This window comes from Hevea brasiliensis, chromosome 10 (assembly GCF_030052815.1).
Source record: "Hevea brasiliensis isolate MT/VB/25A 57/8 chromosome 10, ASM3005281v1, whole genome shotgun sequence".
In the NCBI taxonomy this organism is placed as follows: Eukaryota; Viridiplantae; Streptophyta; class Magnoliopsida; order Malpighiales; family Euphorbiaceae; genus Hevea; species Hevea brasiliensis.
In genome coordinates, this window is record NC_079502.1 from 26,528,054 (window position 1) to 26,554,529 (window position 26,476).

General features: G+C 36.8%; 1 protein-coding gene across 1 annotated transcript; it reads right to left on the reverse strand.

Annotated features, from left to right (window-relative positions):
• Nucleotides 1-14,060: 14,060 nt before the first annotated feature.
• On the reverse strand, nt 14,061-25,984 carry LOC110669769 (uncharacterized). Its single transcript, XM_058129247.1, has 16 exons — nt 24,542-25,984; nt 23,708-24,217; nt 23,099-23,245; nt 22,788-22,993; nt 22,505-22,715; nt 22,148-22,385; nt 21,768-21,918; nt 21,393-21,687; nt 17,542-18,750; nt 16,720-17,226; nt 16,474-16,629; nt 15,623-15,834; nt 15,303-15,513; nt 14,945-15,182; nt 14,648-14,798; nt 14,061-14,558 (listed from the first exon to the last, which is right to left on the reverse strand). Exons 1-16 carry the CDS (start codon nt 25,806-25,808, stop codon nt 14,250-14,252), a joined length of 6,018 nt encoding a protein of 2,005 aa, XP_057985230.1. The 5' UTR covers nt 25,809-25,984; the 3' UTR covers nt 14,061-14,249.
• Nucleotides 25,985-26,476: the final 492 nt, after the last annotated feature.

Sequence of the window (26,476 nt, forward strand, 5' to 3'; positions counted from 1 at the left end):
CATGTAATAAGCTTTGAAATGGATTTGGCAACAAATGCCAACATTTGTGGAATGCAAAATGTGTTATGTTGGTGTTATTAGAACCAACATACCTATTGCTTATGAAAAAGTCAATATTTTGGTTGACTAGTAAGATGAATAATAACTATTGAACTTCAATTGCAAAGAACTTCACATTTAAATTTGTAATAGGCCCTAGTAGGCCTAGCGTGATTGGTTTGGATAGGTTTGCATGCCAATAGAGTTCTGTTAGCAGTACTGCATATGGCATTATGCCATTCTGTGATTTATAACATTTCGTGCCATTCAGTGATTTATGGCATTTCGTGCCATTCTGTGATATTATGGCCTATAGCCATTCTGCTATGCTTAATATACTTGGCCTTGTGCCCAATGATTATTACGGCTCATTAGCTGTTCTGTTGCACACCTGGAGACACTTTGTGACTGATGGTGTGATGGCCCGAGGTACTTGATATCCAGTGCCAGTTTACTCGTTTATCCAGTCCAGTCAGTTGGTTATAGGTTACTTGGGCAGTGAAAAGTATTAATGAGATTAAAAATGTATTGAAATAAAGTATAGGAATTGAGTAATAAGACAAAGAAGGAAAAGCAAGATTGCAATGAAATTAATATTTCCAAAGTTCAATAAAACTTAAAATGATGTTTAAGATCAGTATAGGATCAAAATGCTAGGAAGAGTTGATACTATAAATTTTAATTAGCCTTCAACTAATCCATAACTTATTTAGTATACATTTTCCTTATAAGTATTACAATTTGGAAATTATTACTTTCATTTGTATATTATATTTTCATTATATTATTGCAACACTAAGCAGAAATGCTTAGCGCGTTGGATTTTCCATCGCATAGGTTCTTGAGATAAGGAGAAAGCCCAGTGGATATCGAATTGGGAGTTTGAGATTTTGGATCTGCATCGGTATCAGACAGTATCACCTCCTCCATGCAGTGCATTTGGTAGGGCCCACTAGGACATATTAGTTATTTTTAGTGTATTGTGAATATTCATTAAATTTTGTAATGTAAATTATGAATTTATGGAATTACAATTGTACATGATGTAAATTATAACTTTTTGTAATAAATTGTATAGTGATGTAAATTAATGAAATTTGAGAATTTCATGTATAAATTAACTATGAATGGATGAACATCTAAATGAATTTGATGGCTTGAAATTGAGTAATGTTGATTGGGATTTTAAATTGAAATTGAGAATGTTGATGAGTACATGAATTGATATGAAATTGTTTTAAGCAGGTGAATAGTGTAATACGTCAAATATTAATAAATTAGGGGAAACTTAGTCAGTTTCTCCTGTAAAATAAATCAATCTGAACTTAAATAAAATTAAATGTGATAACCAAGAATATAATGGGATAAGTTAAGATGCTCCGACACACTGTGTGGCATGCCTTGCTCGCCTACACTGTAGACGGGTAAGGGGTGTTACACTCCTACGCAGAATGCAGCATTCCTTTCTCGACTACACTGTAGATCAGGTTGTGGTGTTACAACAAAGCCATAAGCAGTACTACAGAATACAACCCTTCATAGCATGCCAATCTATCCAACCGAGAGAATTTGGCCACTATGAGTGGAAGGGAATTTTTCAACTCTAGATCCATATTTGGATCTTTTTTATAAAGAAAAATAGGTTAAGTAAGACTCCAAATCTGATTTGAAAGTCCTAGTTGCATTTGGAAGTCCTAGTTGTATTCTGACTTAAAACTCTCTTAAGAATCCTAGTTAAAGTAAGAAAACAAGTTAAAAACAACTCTCCTTACATAGATTTACTTGAATGACCTTGGCGACTCACACACCTCTATTTTATTTATTTTAGGCCTTTAATAAAATAACTAAACCCACCAATTAAGGCCCTAACTCTTGGTCCAACATAACTCAGCATAAAGAGCCCAAACACACTCAACATGTGACTTTCAATGTAATCTGGCCTAACTGCACTCAATTTTCATATACAACTCAACTCAACTCAACTCAACTAAGTCTTTATCCCAAAAATTAGGGGTCGGCTATATGGATTCTCTTTCTACACTCTAAACGATTTTGCATTAAATCCTCGGAAATATATAATGCTTCTAGCTCATGTTGTACTACTCTCCTCCAAGTCAGTTTAGGTCTACCCCTTCTTTTCTTTCTATCCTCTAACCTAATGTGCTCTACTTGTCTAACTGGAGCCTCTGTATGTCTACTATGACACCCCTTACCCATCTACAGTGTAGCCAAGCAAGTTATGCCACTCAGTGTGCCGGAGCACCAATTTATGTTTCTATTACAATTTATCCCTTTAAAATTCATTTATTTTCAATTTTGATAAATCTGAATTTATCCGCAAATTTTATAGAAAATCCGACAGAATGCCGGCTGTAAATTGAAAAAACAGTTCTTTTGAACATGTTTAAAAACACTTCCAAAATAATTTTCAAATCCAAACTCCATTATATATATATTCAAGTCAATCTCAAATTTTCAATCTCAATCACGAAACTATTTTCAAAACTTTTCTGTTCACTTCATCACTTGAAGCATATTCACAAATAATTCTCAACATTTCATTTGTCAACATACATAATGCAGAAAATCTCAATAATATGAAATTTCATATATTTACATTAATACATAATTACAGGAGTTTATAGTTACAATCCAAACTAATACAAAATGCAAAATACAAAAAGGGCCACCTATAATCCTAATGTCCTACCATATGCAGTGCAGATGTGAGGTGACTCTGGACTCCTGATGCAGCTCTGAAGACTCACCCCGTCTGATGTCTGCTGGGCTCCCCAGCTAGGTCTCCAGTACCTGCGTGTGGCAAAAGCAACGCGCTAAGCAATTCTGCTTAGTGGTGACAATATAAAATAAAATAAAATATAATAAAATATGATAAAACAAAGATGCAGAATGTGTGTTTACATTTTTGGTAGATTCAACTTCTGATATTATTTGCATTATTATACGATTAAAATTTTGGTAAGGTTCATTAACATTGACCGAGTAACCCATACTAATTGACTAGACTGGATATAGGGGTAAACTGGCACTGGATACTAAGTACCTCTGACCATCACACCATCGGTCACATTGTGTCTCCCGGTGTGCAACAGAACAGCTAATAAGCTGTAATAATTATCAGGGTTAATACCCAAGCATATCAACTCAAATAACATAGCCAAAGGCTATTATGTCACAGAATGGCATGGGAGCCATGAAACATAGAATGGCATAAAGCCATATGCAGTACTGCTAACAGAACCCTATTGGCATGCCAAACTATCCAAACCAATCTTGTTAGGTATACTAGGGTATTTTACACTTTTGAGTTTTACAATTTTTAAATTTCAAGTTTTGGTGTTACTATTCACCTCATTAGTCAACCAAAATGTTGACTTTTGCATAGACAATAGGTACATTGGTTTTAATACTCCCAACATACCACATTTTGCATTCAAAATTTGTTGGTATTGGTTGCCCATACCATTTCTAAGCTTAATGCTAATTGAGCAGAATTTTTCAGTTTTCATGCTTCATTTTTATTATTCCATTAGTCATTTTTGCAGTGGGAATTTGGCAAAATGATCAACATAAAAGTTGTTCCTTATTTTGTCTAGTTGAATTTCCTTTTTGATTCACTCCATTTGGAGTTTTTTAGCTCAAGTTCTGATCCAAAAACCACAACTGGCCGGATTGAAATTTTTCTGGACTGACCATATCTATAGTGCAGTGAACAGTGATTGTAACTCACTTGTTGGATAGGTTCTGGTCATAATTTGGGTTAGATTTCTTCATGAAAGTTGTTGTTCTATATCTCAGCTTGTTGCTGGTAATATTTCAGGTCAATTGGACCATTCTACACTGAGTTATGGCCAAATGACCAAACACTGTTCATTTGGTCATTCTGCAAAAACAGACTGCAGGTCACCTGGATTAAGGCAAGCTTTTGGTCCACTTGGTTTGGTTTTATGGGCATGGTTTCTTCACCAAAGTTGTGCCATTATGTGTCTAGTTTCGTGTCCAATTGGCCTTGCACCAATTGAACCTCTACAATTCAAGTTATGGCTGCCCAAACCTGCTGGACTCATGTGCAATTCTGCAGGTCACCATGGGCAGCCACACCAACTGCAATTCCCACTAATCAAACCACCTCATTTCTTGCTTACACATAACCAAATGGTCACTAATTGACCATTACAACTCACTTTCATCATTACATGATCAAAGTCTCCATTTTATACCCAAACCCTAACCCTAACATCTCAAATCACGCATTTAACTTGCCTTTCACAATTCTAAACAATAGGTTAGTGTTATGGGTAGCCACAATACCAAATTTATTCAAGGAAAACAGTCAAAACCCTACCCTTCACATAGCTACTGAAAATGGGGGTTTACATAATCATCAATTTCATTTAAATCTCTCTCATTTTCTAGCTCAATTTTTTGTCCCTAAACATGAATTTCAAAAAGAAAGCAAGGATTGGTCACTAACCTTTGTTGGAGAGTTTCCCTAGCTTAGAAAACTTCTTGATTTTTCTTTCTCTTTGCTGCCCAAAGTTTCCTCAAGGTGCTAGGTTAATTTTTTTGTGAAGAAGGCTAGGGTTTTGGAGTGAGATTTGGTGAGGTTGGGAGCTTGGGTGAGCTTTAATGGAGTTTTTCCTTCCTCTCTCTCTCTCTCTCCACGTTTTTGGCTTCCCCAAAGGTTGAAGAAGCAACTGATTTTTCTTTCTTTTTCCAGCCCATTTTACCTCTTTTATATATGTTTATGCCATGTGTCAAGATTGGGTTGGTTGGGTGAGTTTTAATGACATCATGATGATGTCATAAATCCATTTTCTTTCATTTCCTCTCCATTTTTTGTCTGTTTAATTGCAATTATATTTTTTACAATATTTATCTATATTTTATGTTATATAAATTATTTATTTAACTGGACAAGTTGGCCCAAAAATCATCTCTGAAGACGAAATGACCAAAATGCCCTCCGTTTGGCTTAACGGGCCAAAATTGTCTGTACCGATTGAAAAATTTTTCTAAGTATTTTCTTGGCATTCTAATGCTATAAGAACCTCAATGACCCTTCTCTGGAGTCCCAAAAATTATTTTATAATTTTTTTTTTACTAAATTTTTTTTTCTTGTTAATATTTGAGTTAATTTTTGGTTCCTTACTTTAGTTTAAATATTTTTCCGAACGTTCTAGCTGTCCGGACAGACACTGGTCAACGGAACAGTAGACTATACGCACTAGCTAAAATGAGGATGTTACAACTCTTCCCCTCTAAGAAAAATTTCGTTCTCAAAATTTACCTGATGCAAACAGTTGAGGGAACTGTTGCCTCATTATCTCTTCACTTTCCCAAGTTACCTCTTCAGTGTTGTGGTGCCTCCAAAGCACTTTCACCAGTGGAATTTGTTTATTTCTCAGTTCGTTCACTTCCCGAGCTAGGATTTGTATAGGTTCTTCCGTGTATGTCAAGTCCGGTTGGATTTCAATTTCTTTCATGGAAATGACATGTGAAGGGTCTGAGCGATATCTTCTCAACATAGAAACATGGAATACATTGTGTATTTTATCCAGTTCTGGTGGTAAAGCTAGCCGATAGGCCACTTGTCCCACACGTTCAATGACTTCATATGGGCCAATGAACCTAGGGCTTAACTTACCTTTTCTTCCAAACCTCAGTACCTTCTGCCATGGTGACACCTTGAGGAACACTTTGTCGCCAACCGCATATTTTATTTCTTTCCTCTTTAGGTCGGCATAAGATTTCTGTCTGTCTGAGGCAACCTTCATATTGGCTTTGATTAGTTTTACTTTCTCCTCAGTCTGTTTCACCAGGTCTAGCCCTACTAGTTTATCTTCACCCAATTCAATCCAGCACACTGGAGTTCTACATTTCATCCCATACAGTGCTTCATACGGGGCCATTTTGATGCTAGCTTTGTAGCTATTGTTGTATGCAAATTCTGCCAGTGGGAGGTATCTATCCCAACTCTCCTCAAACTCAATGACACAACTTCTTAGCATATCCTCCAGGATCTATCACATAATTCACATTGTTACTATCATTTCAATTTATTAATTGCGATAATTCAATTAGTTCTTAGGTTTACCTAGATTACTCGTTCTGACTGTCCATCCGTCTGGGGATGAAAAGCCGTGCTAAAACAGAGTTGTGTGCCCAAGGCTTCTTGCAACTTTTTCCAGAATCTCGATGTAAACCTTGGGTCTCGGTCAGATATGATGGAAAGTGGGATTCCATACAGTCTAACTATCTCACTGATATATAATTTTGCTAGCTTCTCCAAAGGAGTAGTCATCCCTAATCGTAAAATGTGCTGACTTCGTCAATCTATCCACTATCACCCACACTGCATCATGCTTCCTTTGGGTGAAAGGTAACCCACTAACAAAATCCATAGTGACCCGGTCCCATTTCTATTCAGGTATGCTTATAGGCTGTAGCAATCCTGATGGAACTTGATGTTCTGCTTTAACTTGCTGACATGTCAAACACTTAGTCACATAGTCAGCTATATCCCTCTTCATACCAAGCCACCAATAATGAGGCTTCAAATCATTATACATTTTTGTGCTTCCCGGGTGCATAGCATAAACACTAGTGTGTGCTTCTTTCAGAATACTAGTCTTCAATTCCCCATCATCTGGTACACACACTCTTCCTCTGTAGTACAAACACCCATCTGCTTTCACCTCATATTCAGTTTCCTTTCCCTCAGGAATTTTACCCACAATGGCCATTAGTTTTTCATCTGCCCTCTGCCCATCTTGTATCTGCTGTAGCAGGATTGGCCTCACTTGCAACTCAGCCAAAATAGCTCCATCTTGAGCTAAGGACAGACAGGCATTGAGTGATCTTAAAGCTGTGATGGACTTTTTGCTTAAAGCATCAGCAACTACATTTGCCTTCCCAGGATGATAGTCAATCACACAATCATAGTCCTTCAAGAACTCAATCCATCGTCTCTGCCTGAGGTTGAGCCCCTTCTGGGTTGGCAAATATTTTAGACTCTTGTGGTCTGTATAGATGTAGCATTTTTCACCATATAAATAATGCCTCCATATCTTCAATGCGAAGATAATTACTGCTAACTCCAGGTCATGAGTAGGGTAGTTCTGTTCATGTAGCCTTAACTGCCTGGAAGCATAGGCGACCACTTTCCCCTCTTGCATCAATACACACCCTAGCCCATTATGTGAGGCATCACTATAGACCACAAAGTCTTTTCTCGACACTGGCTGTGTTAACACTAGTGCTTCTGTCAATATAGCCTTCAGCCTCTCAAAACTAGCTTGGCACTTGTCGTTCCAGCCAAATTTCACATTCTTGTGCAACAACTTCATTATTGGAGCAGCTATAAGAGAGAACCCCTTCACAAATCTTCTGTAATACCCAGCGAGCCCCAAGAAACTTCTGACCTCAGTTGTATTTCTGGGAGGCTTCCATTCCATCACTGCTTCTATCTTTTTGGGATCCACTCTAATCCCCTCAGCTGATACTATGTGTCCAAGGAAAGAGATCTCACTCATCCAGAAGTCACACTTGGACAACTTAGCATACAGCTTCTTTTCTTGCAGGGTTTGCAGAACAATCCTCAAATGTTCATCATGTTCTTCCCTAGTCTTGGAATACACCAGAATATCATCAATAAAGACCACTACAAACCGATCTAGGTATGGATGGAAGATACGGTTCATAAGGTCCATAAATGCTGCTGGTGCATTTGTTAACCCAAACGGCATCACTAAAAATTCATAGTGTCCATACTGGGTTCTGAATGCAATTTTTGACACATCTGCATCCTTTACCCTCAACTGATGATACCCTGATCTGAGATCAATTTTTGAAAATACACCGGCTCCTTTCAACTGATCAAATAGATCGTCGATTCTGGGCAATGGATATTTGTTCTTCACAATTACTTTGTTCAACTGCCGGTAATCAATACACAATCTCAAAGTTCCATCCTTTTTTTTCACAAATAGCACCGGAGCTCCCCATGGTGACACACTGGGGCGTATGAACCCCTTATCAAGCAACTCTTGCAACTGAGTTTTCAACTCCCTCAATTCAGTGGGTGCCATCCTATAAGGAGCAATAGAAATGGGTGCTGTACCCGACATTACCTCAATAGTAAACTCGACTTCCCTTTCTGGTGGTAAACCAGGCAACTCTTTAGGAAACACATCTGGGAAATCTTTCACTGTGGGTATATCACACAGGTTCAGCTTAGCCTGCCTAGTATCAACCACATGTGCTAGGTAAGCTTCACAGCCTTTTCTTATAAATCTTCTTGCAACTGTGGCTAAGATAACATTGGACAGGAAATCTATCCTTTCACCCACAACAGTGATCTCATTACCCTCAGAAGTTTTCAGAGAAATCCTCTTCAATTTGCAATTAACTATTGCCTGATGATGTGACAACCAATCCATACCTAAAATCACGTCAAACTCGTGGAAGGGCAACTCAATTAGGTCTACCGAGAATTCATACCCCTGAATCCTCAACGGGCAACCTTTATACACCTTATTCACTACCACACTGTGGCCTAGTGGATTTGTGACTAGAATGTCTTGATCACTCTCCTCTACTGGAACTCCCCTCTCTATGTGTAGTTTGATGCAAAAGTAGGAATGAGTGGATCCTGGATCCACCAATGCATGCACAGAAGTGTTGTAGAGGGAAAACATACCCCTGAACACATCCGAGGCATCTTGCTCCTCCTGAGCTCTGATGGCATAGGCCCTGGCTGGTATTCTAGTATCTGGCCTCTCAGCTGACTCGGATGCAGGCCTCAATGATGGACCGGCTGCCTCAGGTTTATGGGGCTTCCTACCCCTTTGTGGTGCAAGAGCATTTCTGTCAGTTTGTGTTGGAGTAACAGTAATAGTCCTCTTCGGACAATTCTTGATCTAGTGTTCTGTCGATCCACACCGTAAGCAGGCACCGGTTACTCGTCAACATTCCCCCTTATGCCACTTCTGACAGTACTGACAAGCAGAAGATGTAGGGGCTGGTCCCCTAAATACCGTCCCTAGAGAGCTGCCCATTAATGGTGTGAACTGGCCTCTCCTAGGTGTGAACTGTGGGCTGGGCTCCTGAGACTGACTCTAACCCTGTGGTGGTCCTGAACTCTGAGTAGGAGGACCCTTACTCTTCTTACTGAGAGCAGAAAAAGTACTGGACTGACCCGGACCCCTCTTCTGCTGTCTTTCCCTTCTATTTTGTTCATTAATTCTGACCCTTTCCACTTTTGATGCAGCATCAACTAATTTAGCAAAATCAGTAATCTCCAGTGCTGTGATCATGATTTTGATGTTGTCATTGAGCCCTTCTTAAAACCGTCTGCACCTCTCTGCCTCTGTAGGGACTATCTCCCTCCCATATCTACTCAGTCTGAAAAATTCACGCTCATACTCAGCCACTGACAACTGTCTCTGTCTCAGACTGATAAATTCCCTTCTTCACTCTTCTAAATACACTTTGCTAATATATTTCTTCCTAAACTCTGTGAGGAAGAATTCCCAGGTGATCCGTTCAGGTTGCACCTCATCGTTCATCGTGTCCCACCACCGATATGCATCATTCAAGTAGGGACACAAAGACCCACCGTGTTACGCTCGGGGTGCAATTTAGGCTTTCAAAGACTGATGGTTCTATCCAACTAATTTTCTGCAGCCATGGGATCATCCTCCCTCTTCCCAAAGAAGTCTATAGCCCCATGCTTCTTTAATTTCTCCAAATGAGATTTCTGTGGTGCTGGTGGAGGTTGTGGCTATGGTTGTGGTGGTGGAATTGCCCCATCATTTGCTGGTAAAACTCGATCATTTGTTGAAATAGTGCAAACTGAGGTTGGGCAGGTGCCTCAGCTGCTGGTGGAGCAGGTTCTCCCCTGCCCTCAGACTCAGCCCTTGGTGGAGCATGCCTCTCCACCTCTTCATCAATTGCTCTTTGCGAAGCAGGATCCATATCCTATTCAAAATAAGAAAACAAACAGATCTGCATCAGCATCACCTCAACACTTACAAATGCAATGCAATGGTATGCACTCTATCTAGGCCCAGAAACGCCTAAACCGATGCTCTGATACCACTAAATGTGACACTCTTACCCGTCTACAGTATAGCCGAGCAAGTTATGCCACTCAGTGTGCCGGAGCACCAATTTATGTTTCAAAATACAAAAAGGGCCACCTATAATCCTAATGTCCTACCATATGCAGTGCAGATGTGAGGTGACTCTGGACTCCTGATGCAGCTCTGAGGACTCACCCCGTCTGATGTTTACTGGGCTCCCCAGCTAAGTCTCCAGTACCCACGCGTGGCAAAAGCGACGCGCTAAGCAATTCTGCTTAGTGGTGACAATATAAAATAAAATAAAATATAATAAAATATGATAAAACAAAGATGCAGAATGTGTGTTTACATTTTTGGTAGATTCAACTTCTGATATTATTTGCATTATTATACGATTAAAATTTTGGTAAGGTTCATTAACATTGCCCGAGTAACCCATACTAATTAACTAGACTGGATAAACGAGTAAACTGGCACTGGGTACTAAGTACCTCTGACCATCACACCATCGGTCAAATTGTGTCTCCCGGTGTGCAACAGAATAGCTAATAAGCTGTAATAATTATCAGGGTTAAAACCCAAGCTTATCAACTCAAATAATATAGCCAAAGGCTATTATGTCACAGAATGGCATGGGAGCCATGAAACATAGAATGGCATAAAGCCATATGTAGTACTGCTAATAGAACCCTATTGGCATGCCAAGCTATCCAAACCAATCTTGTTAGGTATACTAGGGCATTTTACACTTTTGAATTTTACAATTTTTAAATTTCAAGTTTTGGTGTTACTATTCACCTCATTAGTCAACCAAAATGTTGACTTTTGCATAGAAAATAGGTACATTGGTTTTAATACTCCCAACATACCACATTTTTCATTCAAAATTTGTTAGTATCGGTTGCCCATACCATTTCTAAGCTTAATGCTAATTGAGCAGAATTTTCAGTTTTCATGCTTCATTTTTACTATTCCATTAGTCATTTTTGCAGTGGGAATTTGGCAAAATGATCAACATGAAAGTTGTTCCTTATTTTGTCTAGTTGAATTTCCTTTTTTGATTCACTCCATTTGGAGTTTTTTAGCTCAAGTTATGGTCCAAAAACCACAATTGGCCGGATTGAAATTTTTCTGGACTGACCATATCTACAGTGCAGTGAACAGTGACTGCAACTCACTTATTGGATAGGTTCTGGGCATAATTTGGGTTAGGTTTCTTCATGAAAGTTGTTGGTCTATATCTCAGATTGTTGCTGGTAACATTTCAGGTCAATTGGACCATTCTACACTGAGTTATGGCCAAATGACCAAACACTGTTCATTTGGTCATTCTACAGAAACAGACTGCAGGTCACCCGGATTAAGGCAAGCTTTTGGTCCACTTGGCTTGGTTTTATGGGCATGGTTTCTTCACCAAAGTTGCGCCATTATGTGTCTAGTTTTGTCTCCAATTGGCCTTGCACCAATTGAACCTCTACAATTCAAGTTATGGCTGCCCAAACCTACTGGACTCATGTCCAATTCTGCAGGTCACCATGGGCAGCCACACCAACTGCAATTCCCACTAATCAAACCACCTAATTTCTTGTTTACACATAACCAAATGGTCACTAATTGACCATTACAACTCACTTTCATCATTACATGATCAAAGTCTCCATTTTATACCCAAACCCTAACCCTAACATCTCAAATCACGCATTTAACTTGCCTTTCACAATTCTAAACAATAGGTTAGTATTATGGGCAGCCACAATACCAAATTTATTCAAGGAAAATAATCAAAACCCTACCCTTCACATAGCTACTAAAAATGGGGGTTTACATAATCATCAATTTCATTTAAATCTCTCTCATTTTCTAGCTCAATTTTTTGTCCCTAAATATGAATTTCAAAAAGAAAGCAAGGATTGGTCACTAACCTTTGTTGGAGAGTTTCCCTAGCTTAGAAAACTTCTTGATTTTTCTTTCTCTTTGCTGCCCAAAGTTTCCTCAAGGTGCTAGGTTAATTTTTTTGTGAAGAAGGCTAGGGTTTTGGAGTGAGATTTAGTGAGGTTGGGAGCTTGGGTGAGCTTTAATGGAGTTTTTCCTTCCTCTCTCTCTCTCTCCACGTTTTTGGCTGCCCCAAAGGTTGAAGAAGCAACTGATTTTTCTTTCTTTTTCCAGCCCATTTTACCTCTTTTATATATGTTTATGCTATGTGTCAAGATTGGGTTGGTTGAGTGAGTTTTGATGACATCATGATGATGTCATAAATCCATTTTCTTTCATTTCCTCTCCATTTTTTGTCTATTTAATTGCAATTAAATTTTTGACAATATTTATTTATATTTTATGTTATATAAATTATTTATTTAACTAAACAAGTTGGCCCAAAAATCATCTCTGAAGACGAAATGACCAAAATGCCCTCCGTTTGGCTTAACAGGCTAAAATTATCTGTACCGACTAAAAAAATTTTCTAAGTATTTTCTTGGCATTCTAATGCCATAAGAACCTCAATGACCCTTCTCTGGAGTCCCAAAAATTATTTTATAATTTTTTTTCCCAAATTTTTTTTCTTATTAATATTTGAGTTAATTTTTGGTTCCTTACTTTAGTTTAAATATTTTTTCGAACATTCTAGCTGTCCGGACAGACACTGGTCACCGGAACTGTAGACTATATGGACTAGCTAAAATGAAGATGTTACATCTACGCTTCACATGATCAAACCACCTCAATCTCCCTTCTATCAACTTATCCTCATCAATTTTCATATGATACCTCAAAATATGTCAATTAAGGTCCATCCAAATTGATAAGGTTATATAAATAATGGATCACATACAAGCTTCATTAAGACTATCCAAAAAAGCTCAACATGGGTTGATATCCAAATCTGTTTACTTTTTACCATTAGCCTCCAAATACCATGAATAGAACACCTCTAAACCCATTTTGTTATTGGCTAACTCTCTATCAAAATTGCACCTCTTTATGCCTTAGAATGCTTGATGTGTGTTTTGCTTATTTTTATGCTCAGTTGACCCTTTTATGCTCAGTTGACCCCTTTATGCTTCATAAACTCTTTCGTATTCTTGTACACACTTAATAATATAAAAACAAGCATTAAAAAGCTAATTAAATCAGAAATAAACTCAAAAGACTAAGTATTCAATGACAACTATCACCATAGCTTTTCAAAACCACCAAATTGGTGATTTGGCATGGTTTAAAATTTTTGTTTTCCTATTTTATTCTTGCACAATATATAAAATTCTAATTATAAATATTATATATTTATAAAGTATATTTAGTGATTAATTAAAAAAATAAAATATCTTTAATTATTATAATAATATAATTTATAAATTAATATTTTATTTAAATAAATATTTTTAAATTATTAATACATTTAAAATAATATTAAGGATATTTTAATAATTTTTATACTTATTTTACTATATTATTTAATAAAATAAAAAATATTATCAAACTATTATGCACTATATTTTTTTAAAATATATTATAAATAAAAATATAATATATCATATAATATGTTAATAAACTATGCTACAATCGAACTCGAACAGAAAGAGGTAAATCTTGCTGGCCTTTTGTACCTTAACAACATGTTGTTTTGGTTTGTCTTATCCGAAACATGTCATTCAGATTTGATGAGCATCTAGGCGCGCAATTGTTTCAACCAAAGGACATGTCTTTTGTCAAAGTCAACTTTTTCAGTTTTCTTTTGATTTTCCAAAAATTTTAAAATTTGCCAAATATTCTTTGGTGCTCGGAAAATTTACTAAACCCACGTCACAAATTCTTAAATTTCTCTTTTTTTTTCTGTAAGGTTTGAAAACATTTTGGTTATTACTTTTTTAAATTTCAATATTATATAAATTCATAATTAAAATTTGAATAACAAAATTACAGATATCAAATAAAAATATTTTAATAACTTTTGTGTGCAAAGTACCTGACCAGTACATGAAAATAAAAGCAATTCCATAAATAATTGATATACAGTTAAAGGAGGATAAAACCAAAGAATGCATAAATAAAAATGAAATTTTCAGAGGGGATAGAAAGTGAAAACTCATATATAGAACCTCTCTGCTATCTGCCGTCTTCTAGCGTGACCGTTAACTCGTTGTTGGAGCAAGTTTCTGGTTTGCCAGATGAAGAAGCTCTGCTGGAAGGGCATCTCCTAACAACGAAGGCTGGTTGTTTAGGGCCTGGAAGAGAAGCAGTTTCACTGCCAAGCATGAGTAGTACATTTGACATAGTGGGACGGTCACAGGGGTCCTCTTGTACACATAAAAGTCCAACAGTTATGCACTTCAAAAATTCATTTGCATTGCAGGTTTTCCTCAGGGTTGGGTCTAAAAAGTCCAACGCCTTTTCTTCTTTCCACAGATTCCAGGCCTGTGAACAATTTTGAAATGGGAAGTGGCATGAAGTAATAATGCAGGATTATGGAGTTCAGAAAAATATGAAAAGTTGCACAAACTCACATAACCTAGAAGACTCAGAGATTGTTCAGGTTGATAAAAACCTATGTTCCTTTTTCCACTTATAATCTCAAGCACCACTACTCCAAAGCTGAACACATCTGACTTGAAAGAAAATAGACCATCCAGTGCATACTCAGGAGCTATATATCCACTGCATAACCAGAATTTCATAGCTCTTCAGTGAAAATGTAAGCAACTGACTGTTTTTCTAACCTAGGAAGATCAGGGTTTGAGAAGTATATGGCACGAAAATTGAACAATTAACTTTGGTGATTTGAAAATTGACATAAAACTTACTAGGTTCCAACTACTCTGGTGGTATTTGCAGCTGTTTCTTTGCCTCCGAAAATCCTTGCCAAGCCGAAGTCAGAAATTTTGGGGTTCATCTCCTCATCTAGCAAAATGTTACTTGTTTTCAAGTCTCTATGGATGATCCTCAGCCTGGAATCCTGGTGAAGATATAGAAGCCCACGAGCAATTCCCAAAATTATGCTATAACGCATCCCCCAGTCCAAAGTCACACGCAGCTTTCGATCTTGCAAGGTTTTTTTTTTTTTTTTTTCCATTCAAGAACGTTGAATCAATGACTATTTTATGCAAGTCTCTATCAGTCCAGTAAATTTTGGAAGGTATATTGCACAATGAAAAAACTAACCAAATATGAAAGAGTCCAAGCTTTTGTTGGGCATGTATTCATAGAGTAGCATCTTTTCATCTCCTTCAACACAATAGCCTAAAAGCCTGACAAGATTCCTATGCTGAAGTTTGGCAATCAGTACAATCTCATTTTTAAATTCTTGCAAGCCTTGACCAGAACCACTTGAGAGCCTCTTAACAGCAATCTCTTCTCCTCCCGGAAATGTAGCCTGATTGTAGAACCCATAGAGATCCAATTTTAACCATAACCTAACTGACAAATGAACTTAATGTTTGAATTTCTGATAACCAACACGAGGAAAATAAATGGGTTATTACCTTGTAAACAGGTCCAAACCCACCTTGTCCTAGCTTGTTTGAATTTGAAAACTTATTTGTAGCAGCTAATATGCTTTCCAAGTCAAAATATCGCACATCCATGGCTTTTGTCTCGTCTTCTTTGAACCTACCTGAGTCAATTATATCTTTCACAAGTCGCTCACTGTTATACAAGTGAAGGCCTAGATGTCTTTGCAGAGTTCCCCTGTTTCCTGATTTTACAGGATCATTGCCATAACATAACAAAGCATCATATCCCAGTTAGAGATACAAAATTCCACATCTAATAAACACAAAATATCAAAATTTGATAACATATTAGACCTTCTAACTTCAACACCTGAATTTGAGGTTGAACTTGATTTGTAATATGATATCAGAACTAATTATACGCTCCTCATTATGCACATTCACATTGTCTATTTGCTACATGTTTACCCATTTCACGCCAAGTTTTAATTTGGCAACGTATTTCTGCTATGTGAACCTTAGCTTTCTATTATTTCGCCTCTTGTGCTTTTAATCAATTAATTACACTTTTTTCATACTAGGTTCTTAACAGTAGAGCTTAACCCGTGTGCGTTCTAATAAAAAATATATGCTGTAATATAAAATTGTACCACATACAAGTAGGATAGCAAGTTTCAAAAGGTGGTGTTAGAGATGTGACATTTCATATCTAATAAATAGAAAAGATACCAACAAGTAATAACTTCTTATACCCTCTAACTTCAATACCTGAGTTTTGATGTTGGGCTTAGTTTTCTAAAATCCTCATCGCAAAACTTGTGAAAATGCATTTCTTTTTCTAAAAGGCATCAATTAATAACAGTTATATGATTACTAGTTACCTTGTACAATTGCAAGCCTTCTTCTCTGCAAATACATAAAAATAATAGTGCTTGACAGAACAACTAGACCAATGACACTAGCGAAAGCTACTGCGACAATAAGGGATGCGGGGATCTTTCCTATCGAAGGTTTATTTTTTTGCTTCCTGTAACCTTCTGCAAGAATAAAAAAGGAAAATTTCTTTCACTTGCACGTATAGAATGAATGTGCAACATTTGATTCTTTCGAGTTGATAACATGCTTACCTTGAGTACAGTTCAATCTCAAGCAATCCCATCGAAAGTTCATATTGCATAGACACTTTTTCTTTCGATCTCCTGGTGCCTGGCAAGTCGAATTTGGCCAATCTTTGCAGTCTGTTGGAGAAGAGCAAGTTGGCTCTGGTGGTGGGTCCCAACTTACCTCTACTTCACCTCGTCCTGTAAATGATGCATCAGAAGTATAATTTCCCAGATCAGCCATACACCACCTAATCACATGAAATGGTGATGATTGGTTGAGCAGTAAAAATTTGGTATTTGAATTTATGGCCTTGCAACTATCGACATCATTTGTCTGCATGACGAACTTGCGCATTTGTGAATTGATTTTTGTGACTCTGTAAGTGCCACCTGGCGCCTGAAAGTTAAGTTGCCCTGTGGAGATGTTGCAGTAGAAATTGAAGTAGTAGGGATCTCCACAATTAGGCCCAGTGCTAAGGGGATAGGGAATTATGTTTGCACCACAAGTCCCACAGTTCCTTGAAGTTAAATCTGCAGAAGTAAAATTTCTTGAAATTTCAGGACTTTAGTCATTGATATCTTGTTCTCTACTATAGATGGAAAGTTTAATAAAGTAATTATAGAAATTTCACTGATATCCTAATCTCTTCACATGAGTCTGAATGGTGGTCACCAACACATAAGGTGTAAGGGCTACGATAAAATGAGAAATGCAAGAGAAATATGCCTGTGATGATAAATTAGAAGTCCAAGAACATCAACCACAGAGCAGATTTACATATAACTCAGTGGGTCAAAAAGTTATCAATTTTGAAATTTAAACTGGTTCAAAGGTAAGAAATTTACCTATATCAGAAACTGATATACGTACATTGAGATTTCGGCCACCATCATACTCCTCTTGAAGGTCGCTGAGATCCTCCAACCAAATCCAGCATTTGGCACTGCCAGATTCTCCCTGTTGTGTGATTTCAGCTTCTTCATAGGAAAAGGCCTGGCATTGGCAGTTGTTAAGGCACTCTGTTTTGCACTCCAATTCACTTTTAGCCTTGAATTGAGAATCTGGGTTTCCTACTTTCATCATTTTTAAGTTCAAGAATGAGTCACTTGCAGCATTGCCGCTGCATAATGGTGACCTCCTGGTGCACCCCCCTGAGTAGTCTCCAGAATTCCAATATTCCGGTGAGATTGGCTGAAACCCAGGCAAACACTTGCAAACAAGTTCATTATTACTGTTGCAGCTACCAAAATTTCCACAAGCATTATAAAGACTGCATCTTTTTCTTGGCATTGCCCAGAACAAGGTCCAAATCTTCTGAGTGTCCCACTTCAGGTACTGAATTTGGCCTGAGAAGCTCATGATCATTCTTGTGTCTATGTACAATGATGATGTGATGTACGGCACAGAATCATTGTGGGCTACAGTTGAGGTGAAATTTGATAAGAAATATGATATTGAAGAAGGCATCTCACTGGAGCTGCCAACTTTACCTGAAACTCCACTTCTCCAGTATCGGATCGATCTCTTCCAGATGACAAATTGGTCTGCTTCTTGATCTAGCTGAAAAGTAAAGTTCCCAGATGCAGGATCATCATAACTTTTCCATGAAACCAATGCCATATCTTCATTCATTTTCATTCCAGGAAGAAATGTATCAGTTGGGTTATCAAAACTCTGCCACAAAGTTCTCCGCAAGTGATTTTCTCCATCCCCATCGCTGACAACAAGGTTCCCAGTATCCATTAACTTTGTTTGCCTGTCCACAGATGAATCTGCCCCAAGATTTGTCGACCAGTAAGATCTCCCCCTCCCATCCAGTATCTTGACGTTGCCATCTTCTGCCATTGAAAAAACTCCATCATAATCTAAAAGTGGATTATCTCTATTGGCGACCCAAACAACAGTAAGTGGATTCGACATGTAATACCAAATCCCAATATATCTCCTTCCTGAGCTTCCATTAGGAGTAAAGAATCCAAGCTCAAACTTTTCACCAAACGAAACAAGAGTTTCTCCTCTGCTGTCACTGATAGAACTATCCTTAGTTATGGTATCTCTGCCAAAGGAATGTAGAAGCAAAGAGCAGAACAGAAACGCATACGGAATTAATGTAGTGCGTAGCATCTGTTTTATAGAGCATTCAATTCTCATCCTACTTGTTTTATTTGTGATTGCAAACTGAATATAAGTAGTTAGAATCTTTCCTTGCTTACTAGGAAATCTATACTGGCTGCTGCTAAAATTCAAATACATGTCTTTTCCTCTATGAAAATTATCCGTAGGCCCTATTTGTCTGTTTCAATATCCAAAATGACGTAATAGTATGCAATAATCATTAAGACTACAGGTTGAAAATAATTGAGGGATTGCACTAGTGAATCACCTTAATAATTGTAATCTTTATCCCTTACTTAAAAATTATTGATTTGGAGCTCAATTTTAAGGTAATGTCCAAAACACAATATCCAAACAAAAAATAAAAATAAAAAAAGGGGAAACACTATTTGCAATCCAAATCAAGGTCCTTGGGTACCAGACTATGTACTATAGCCAAAACTAAAAATACCTAGAAGTGATTATAACCTTTGCAAAATGATTGCTTCCTAAGGAAAGCAACCTTTTGTTCAATATGAGGATGCGTCTATGTAAGTTGTGTAGGGAAATTTATTAAGGCCGACTGGATATAAATAGATATACTTTTCTGCTAACAAATTATATATAAATGTTCTAATTTTAGATCATATATTTCAACCTTTAAGATTGTGAGCATATTCAAATCTCAAAATTTAAAGTAACAAAATGTATTGACTTTAAACTATTTTTCAGTTTTCTATCAATCAGGTAAACAATTTTTACAATCCTCCAAATTAATGTTTAGATTTTGACTACAATTATTTCCAATTTTAAAAGTTAAAATACGAGATTCAAAATTAGAATATTAAAATATAATTATTAATTAGTAAAAACTTTTGATATTTTTTGTTCATTAGACCATTTATTAAAAACGTTAGGTACTTGAGTTATTTATAGAACTACAAACTCCCTTGAATTTAAGGAAAAAAAAATCTCTGAAATTCTGTGTACACACTTACATCTGTGTTGTTTCAAATTAGATACTTAAATCGTTACACTACCACTAGTACAAAAATTTGAGAGATTGAAGTGTTTTATAATATAATAATTCACATGCTAAAATGTATAAAAATTTAAAATACAAAAATATAAATTACACCAAACCTTAAGTAGGATGGACCTAAGTAATATCCACTGTTTACAATTAGTTACGTTGACAACTTGAACAATTACTTTCCTTTTAAATACAGCAAACTAAAACTAGGAAAGGCTTAATTTTGTATTGTCAACCCCAAAAAACTATATTGGGTTAAACCCTAAATCTCCAGATGAGCGTATATGGGAGCACCGACATCAATGGCCTTTTACAAATGAGAGTGGAAAATGATATCATGTAATAGCTTCCAAGAGAATAGAGACAGAAAAAAGGGCAAAACAACAAAAAAAAGAATTGCCATTTCAGTAGAAGTTTAGTCGATTAAATTGAATTATTGGGGAGGAAGGAAGCTGTCAAAGTTGATGAGCAACAATGCAAAGGTCTCTGGACTAGTATATTTCATGTTTCAATCTGTGGTCCCACCTTTGCTTCAATTTTCTTCCTCTTTTTGTGAAAATTCTTGAAAAGAATAGGATTGCGAGGGGCTCCATACACAAAGCAAAACCAATCTCTTCATGTGTCCATTTTTTATTGGATTGATAATGACCCTTCAAGGCCATCACCAATCTACATGGATTTTTATGTGCTGCCCACTTACTGAGTGATGTGCAAACATGGAAATGGACTGTTCACTGGCAGAAAACCATTTTTATAATCCTTAAACCATTTTTATAATCCTTCTTCTTTTCCTTTGAGCTAATTACCTTTAAAAAAAAAATTAAGGGAGTCACCAACCTTGACTAGAGAGGACAATTTAGGATAACTGATATTAATGAAATTTGGTATGGATTACACGTGTCAAATTCAAATCGGTTGGAGGAGGGAGACTTTAGTATTTGGTGAGATGCAAAACTTGTGATTTTATTTCATTTCACCACTAAATTAAGACACGTACCATTAAGTCTTTTCAGTAATTAACTATATGTTTATCATTTAATTATCTCTTTAAAACTGATTATTATGTCATAAATAAAGCATTTGTTCGCATTTGATTTACTAAAATTTCAGTATAAATGATCAACATGAATAGAATATTAAACGTAAATGTTATAATTTACAAAGACCATGTAAGAAATTATTTGATCCCAACCCATATGCTACAATATTTTGCATTTGCAGCACGCTTAATATAACCCACATTTGCTGTGTATAGCAATGGAAGAAAAGTAGAACATCATACTCAAACAACAAACTGTATTATGCACGATCTTTACCCTTGTTTCATATTTTTTTAAGCTAATTCTTCCAACTCAATACAACTGGAACACCAAACAGGCAACCATTGACAACATTAGTTCTGGGATTGTATTCTATTTGATCATAGAGTATGACATCTTACAATTGCTTAACAGAAGTAACATATATGGCAATTTATCAAGGAAAATGCAGACAATTTTACTTTTGAGAAAATAAATAAATAAATAAAATATAGCCTAGCATTATATTTGATGCATGAGCATCATCGGCCTCCTCCAAATGCAGTTGTTGAGATGGTACTTATTTCTTGTTTACTTGAAGAAGAAGCTGTATCAGCAATACCTTCTCTTTCAACAAAGGCTGGCTGCTTAGGTGCTGGAAAGGTTGCAGTGTCACTGTTGAGCATAACAATAACATATGACATGTCAGGCCGGTCAGCTGGATCTTCTTGAACGCATAACAGTGCGATGCGTAGGCACTTCAAAAACTCATTGCTGTTACAACTTTCACTTATCGTCTTGTCCATGAAATCCAATGCCTTGTCTTCTCTCCACAATCTCCATGCCTGACGATTTCAAATTTGGTCAGAACCAAGTATTAAACAAGTATAGAGAACTGTGGCTTAGACGAATTAGTAGAACTTACATAACTCAGAAGGTTTAAAGCTTGTTCAGGCTTAAATACTCCGGTACTCCTCCTTCCACTCAGAATTTCAAGCACAACCACGCCAAAGCTAAAAGCATCTGATTTAACTGAGAAAAGCCCATCTAATGCGTACTCTGGGGACATATAGCCGCTGCATTTTAACAATTATCAAGACAATTAGAGGAATTTTTTTTTTTTCCAACAGCTTAGTCAGGGTCATATAAAATTCTGAATTGATATATGAATAATCAACCCATGAGGGTTGTGTTTGAGAGGCTGTTCATCCAGATCCACAAGCCAACTGGTCATCCCCCAAAAGATATCCCCAGGAGGTAATCAGGCATGCACATTTAAATATACACGGCATAAGTGAAACTTACTAAGTTCCGACTACTCTGTTTGTGCTTCCCTCTGTTTGTTTGCCTTCAAATATCCTTGCCAAGCCAAAGTCTGAAATTTTGGGGTTCATTTCTGCATCTAGTAAAATGTTGCTAGTTTTCAAATCCCTATGAATAATCCTCAACCTAGAATCTTGGTGCAGATAAACAAGTCCTCGAACAACTCCGATAATGATATTGAAGCGCACCTCCCAATTCAGAAGCATGCCAAGCTTTTCATCTGGAATGTTTTCCATGCATAAAAATAGCAGAAAATAGTGATTTTTGACAATCTGGTTTACACATATAGATATTGAGTTTGCCTTGAAATGAGGATGAGGAACTCCTTTTGAGGCTTACCGAATAAAAAAGAATCTAAACTTCTGTTAGGCATATATTCATAGAGTAAAATCTTTTCATTTCCGTGAATGCAATAGCCCAAAAGTCTTACAAGATTCCGATGTTGAAGTTTAGCAATCAGCACAACTTCATTTTTGAATTCCTCTAACCCTTGTCCTGAAACACTTGAAAGTCTCTTTATAGCAATTTCCTGGCCCCCTGGAAATATACCCTGGAACCGAAGTGCTATTACAGGTTATTGAGCCATCAGCCAGACAAACATAAATGAATAATCTGAAATTACCTTGTACACAGGCCCAAAGCCCCCTCTTCCAAGCTTGTTCGCATCTGAGAAATTATCAGTGGCAGCTAGTATGCTGTCTAAATTGAAAAATGGTACATCTATGCCCTTCTTGTCCTCTTCCTTAAAATCTTTGGAGCCCATCAAGTCTTTGATGCGTTTCTCAGTGCCATACAATAGAGCTGCATTTCTTTCAATGTTTTCTCTTTCTGAATTCAGCATTGTAACCATAGACTTAAGAAATGAAACAAATATCTGCGTAGAACCCCAAAAATTCAGTTCTGACATAAAAGACGGAAAATTTTTCTACTTACCTTGTCTTTTTCTCATCCTTCTTCTGCATATGCATATGAAAGCAATGGTGCATGAAAAAACTATGACACTTGCAATTGTTACTCCAATGATTAAAAGCAACGGTGTCTTTCTTCTTGAGGCTAATTGCTTTGGATAACTCGTATTTTCTACGGGAAGAAAGAGGAATATCCTTGTGTGTCAAATTAGAAGAAAAGAACCTACAAAGTCTTTACTGTAAGAAATACGTGTCAAATTCAAACAATATATGGTTTTCATTGACTTTTGCAGTGTTTTGTCTTGCAGTGCCAGATTGTCATCTTATTTGGCACCCTGCCTTTTAGGAGATATGGCTTGACTCACAAGGAAATTCTTATTTGCATTGGGTTCTTCACCGACTCAAGACTTATACTTGTGAGATTCACTGTTTAACAAGTGAGTGTTACTATTTATATTATTATATATATTGTGTCTTCCATCTATAGTGCACCCGATCTAGTTAAAAGAAAAATCCGACTCACAAATACACAGACATATATATGCATGCATGGTAGACCCTCAAGTAACTGGGAAGTTCAACACGAAAGTGGAAATGCAACATTGCAGTTTCGTGGACATGATAAGATTCTCACCAGAAGTAAAATTCAGCGCTGATCCATTCCATCGAAAGTTTGCATTACAAAGGCATCTTCTCATGCCATTTCCTGTCACTTTGCATGTTGAAAATGGCCAATCCTTGCAGTCAGCAGATGAACTGCAGCTTGGCTCTGGGGGTGGATCCCAACTGATCTCTATTTCATCCATACCTTTTGACAAAATATTAGCACTAAAATTCTCCACCTCATCACTACAGTTGTGGGTTTCATTAATCACTTTAAATGGTAATGACTGGTCAAGATGCAGAATTGCACTATTTCTAGCATTGCAATTATCTGCTTCTTTGGCATGGATGACAAATGTTCTTGTAATTGGATTGATACTGGTGACATCATAAGTTCCGGTAGGTACCTTAAAGTTAAGCTTTCCTGTGGAGTTGTTGCAGTAGAATTTCAAGTACATAGGATCACCACAATTTGATCCAGTGCTTAGGGGATAAGGAATTAAGTTCGTGCCACAAGCTTCACAATTTCTAGCCGTTGATTCTGAAAAGGTTGAAACTTGTCAATACAGAACAAAATTCTAATGAGCAATCAGGTGAAGGGTTTATAGGCACTTCATAACTAACCAGATTCCTGCTAGGATTTGGAATACTAAGGAAGATTCTAATCTGATAACTAATACAAGGCAAACAATTTTACGAAGATTGCTTAAGAAATTAAAAATTCTCAAATAATACTGAAGCCCTAAATTTCCTATGTAGAAAAGCTACAAGAAATATGGTTTTCCATTACCACACCAAGAAGCTAAGTAATTTCCAGAAACTTATCCAAATTAATTGAAAAAGAACAGGAGAAGAAATTAAGTACCTATATCGGACCTCGCTACACGGACAAAGAGGTCATGACCATTATGATAGTCCTCCTGTAGATTGCTAAGATCCTCTGTCCAAATCCAGCAGGTGGGGCTACTAGGTTCAACGTCTCTCCGAGAACTATTATTACCTTCAATATAGGAATAAGCGTGGCATTGGCAATCGCTGAGACACTCCTCTCTGCATTTTGTCTCATTAACATCAGATTTTGATTCTGTGTTGGCCACTTTCATCATCTTCAAGTTCAAGAAGATGTCATTCATGCCGCATGATGTTGACTTTCTATTGCATCCACCAGAAAATTCTCCCTTGTTCCAATCTTCCGGATGTTGGGGCTTGAAACCTGGCAAACATTTACAGGGTATTTTGTTGTTGTTATTGCAGCTGCCAAAGCTTCCACAAGCTTTAAGAGCACTGCATCTGTCTTTTGGTTCCCACCAAATTAATGACCATTCATTCCGCTCATCCAAGCTCCAACATTGTATCTCTCCTGTAAAATTCATCACAATCCTTGTCTTATTATAACTGGAGGGTAAAGGATGGCCTTCTGACCTGTGAGGCCAAACATTTTTGTTAAAGTTGAATAAAAGGTAGGCTACTGTGGAATTTACTTCATCTGTACTAAAGAATTCACCAGATACTCCACTTCTCCAATAAGGGAAATGTCCATTCCTAATGATGAACTGGTTCTTATCGTCTTCATATGGATTAAACTTGAATTTTCCAGGTGCTGGATCAACGTGACTAGTCCATGAAGTCAACGCGATGTTCTGGTCCATCTTCATACCTGAAATAAATGTATCAGTTGGGTTCTGAAAGCTCTGCCATATGATTATCGCTAACTGATTCCTCAAGACCAAGTTCCCAGAATCCAAAAGCTTAGCTTCCCAGTAATGCCGATATCTTGGTGATGGTGTTTCAAGCTCTGTTGACCAGAAAAGATTTCCAGATTTATCCAGTACCGTGAGGTTGCCGTCATGCACAGCAAAACATCCACCAACGTCCGAAAGTGGCTTGTTTCTATTGGCAACCCATATGACTGTTCTTGGATTTAATCCGTAATACCATATCCCTACATACCTTTTGGTATCAGAGCTTCCAGCAGGAGCAAAGAATCCCAGTTCAAATCTGTTTTCAGCGGAAATAAGGGTTTCTCCATCGGTAAGTGAACTGTTTATTGATGAGATGGTATCCCTAGCAAAGGAATTTAGAAGTGAAAAGCACAATATGAACACACAAGAAAAGAAGATGGTATTTAGCATATTTTCCAAAGATTCCAAAGATTATGGATGGTTGTTTTGGTTATCATCAAGATCAAAAGGATGTATCTAATTAGAGAGTAGTCATCCATACACAAGGGCACGCTGTGGCTAATCATACAAGAACCTGTAGATTTCTCCTCAGCTCATTGTTCTTTTGTGGAAATGGTGTCCAGCAAGAGTCACAGGACTCACGGGACGCACTAAAAGACACATCCATGTTTTACGTTTAATGCTACTCTCATTATTATAGGCTAAAGTCTGTACATTGTGGTTGAGAACATTCAAAATGACTCTGAAAAGTCATTTATGACAAATTTTGCACGAGATTAGATGCTCCGCAGTCATAAAATTTTCGCAGCAGTGAAAGGAGCAGAATAACAGCCTACAATGAAACGAGACAAATTGATAACAGCTAGCATTCAGATTAAAACAATGGACGCGCTATAAAATATCATCTTTTAAATGTAAATATCTTGGAATAAATATAATATTTATTATTAATAATTATTATTTAAGATAAAATTTTATTAATCTTTAAATATTATATTATTTATTTTTAATAATTTATTTTTTAAATAAAAATTTATTAATTTTTAAATGTTATATTATTTGTTTTTAATAATTAATTTTTTTTAAAAAAATTTATTAGCCTCTAAATATATAATTAT

What these genes read in the sequence shown, in the direction of transcription:
- LOC110669769 (XM_058129247.1), bottom strand. Translation starts at nt 25,808, where the DNA reads ATGCTAAATACCATCTTCTTTTCTTGTGTGTTCATATTGTGCTTTTCA. An exon ending in AAGGATGAGAAAAAGACAAG is followed by an intron (nt 22,994 to 23,098) that starts GTAAGTAGAAAA and finishes TGCTGAATTCAG; the next exon opens with AAAGAGAAAACATTGAAAGA. An exon ending in GCTTTGGGCCTGTGTACAAG is followed by an intron (nt 22,716 to 22,787) that starts GTAATTTCAGAT and finishes CTTCGGTTCCAG; the next exon opens with GGTATATTTCCAGGGGGCCA.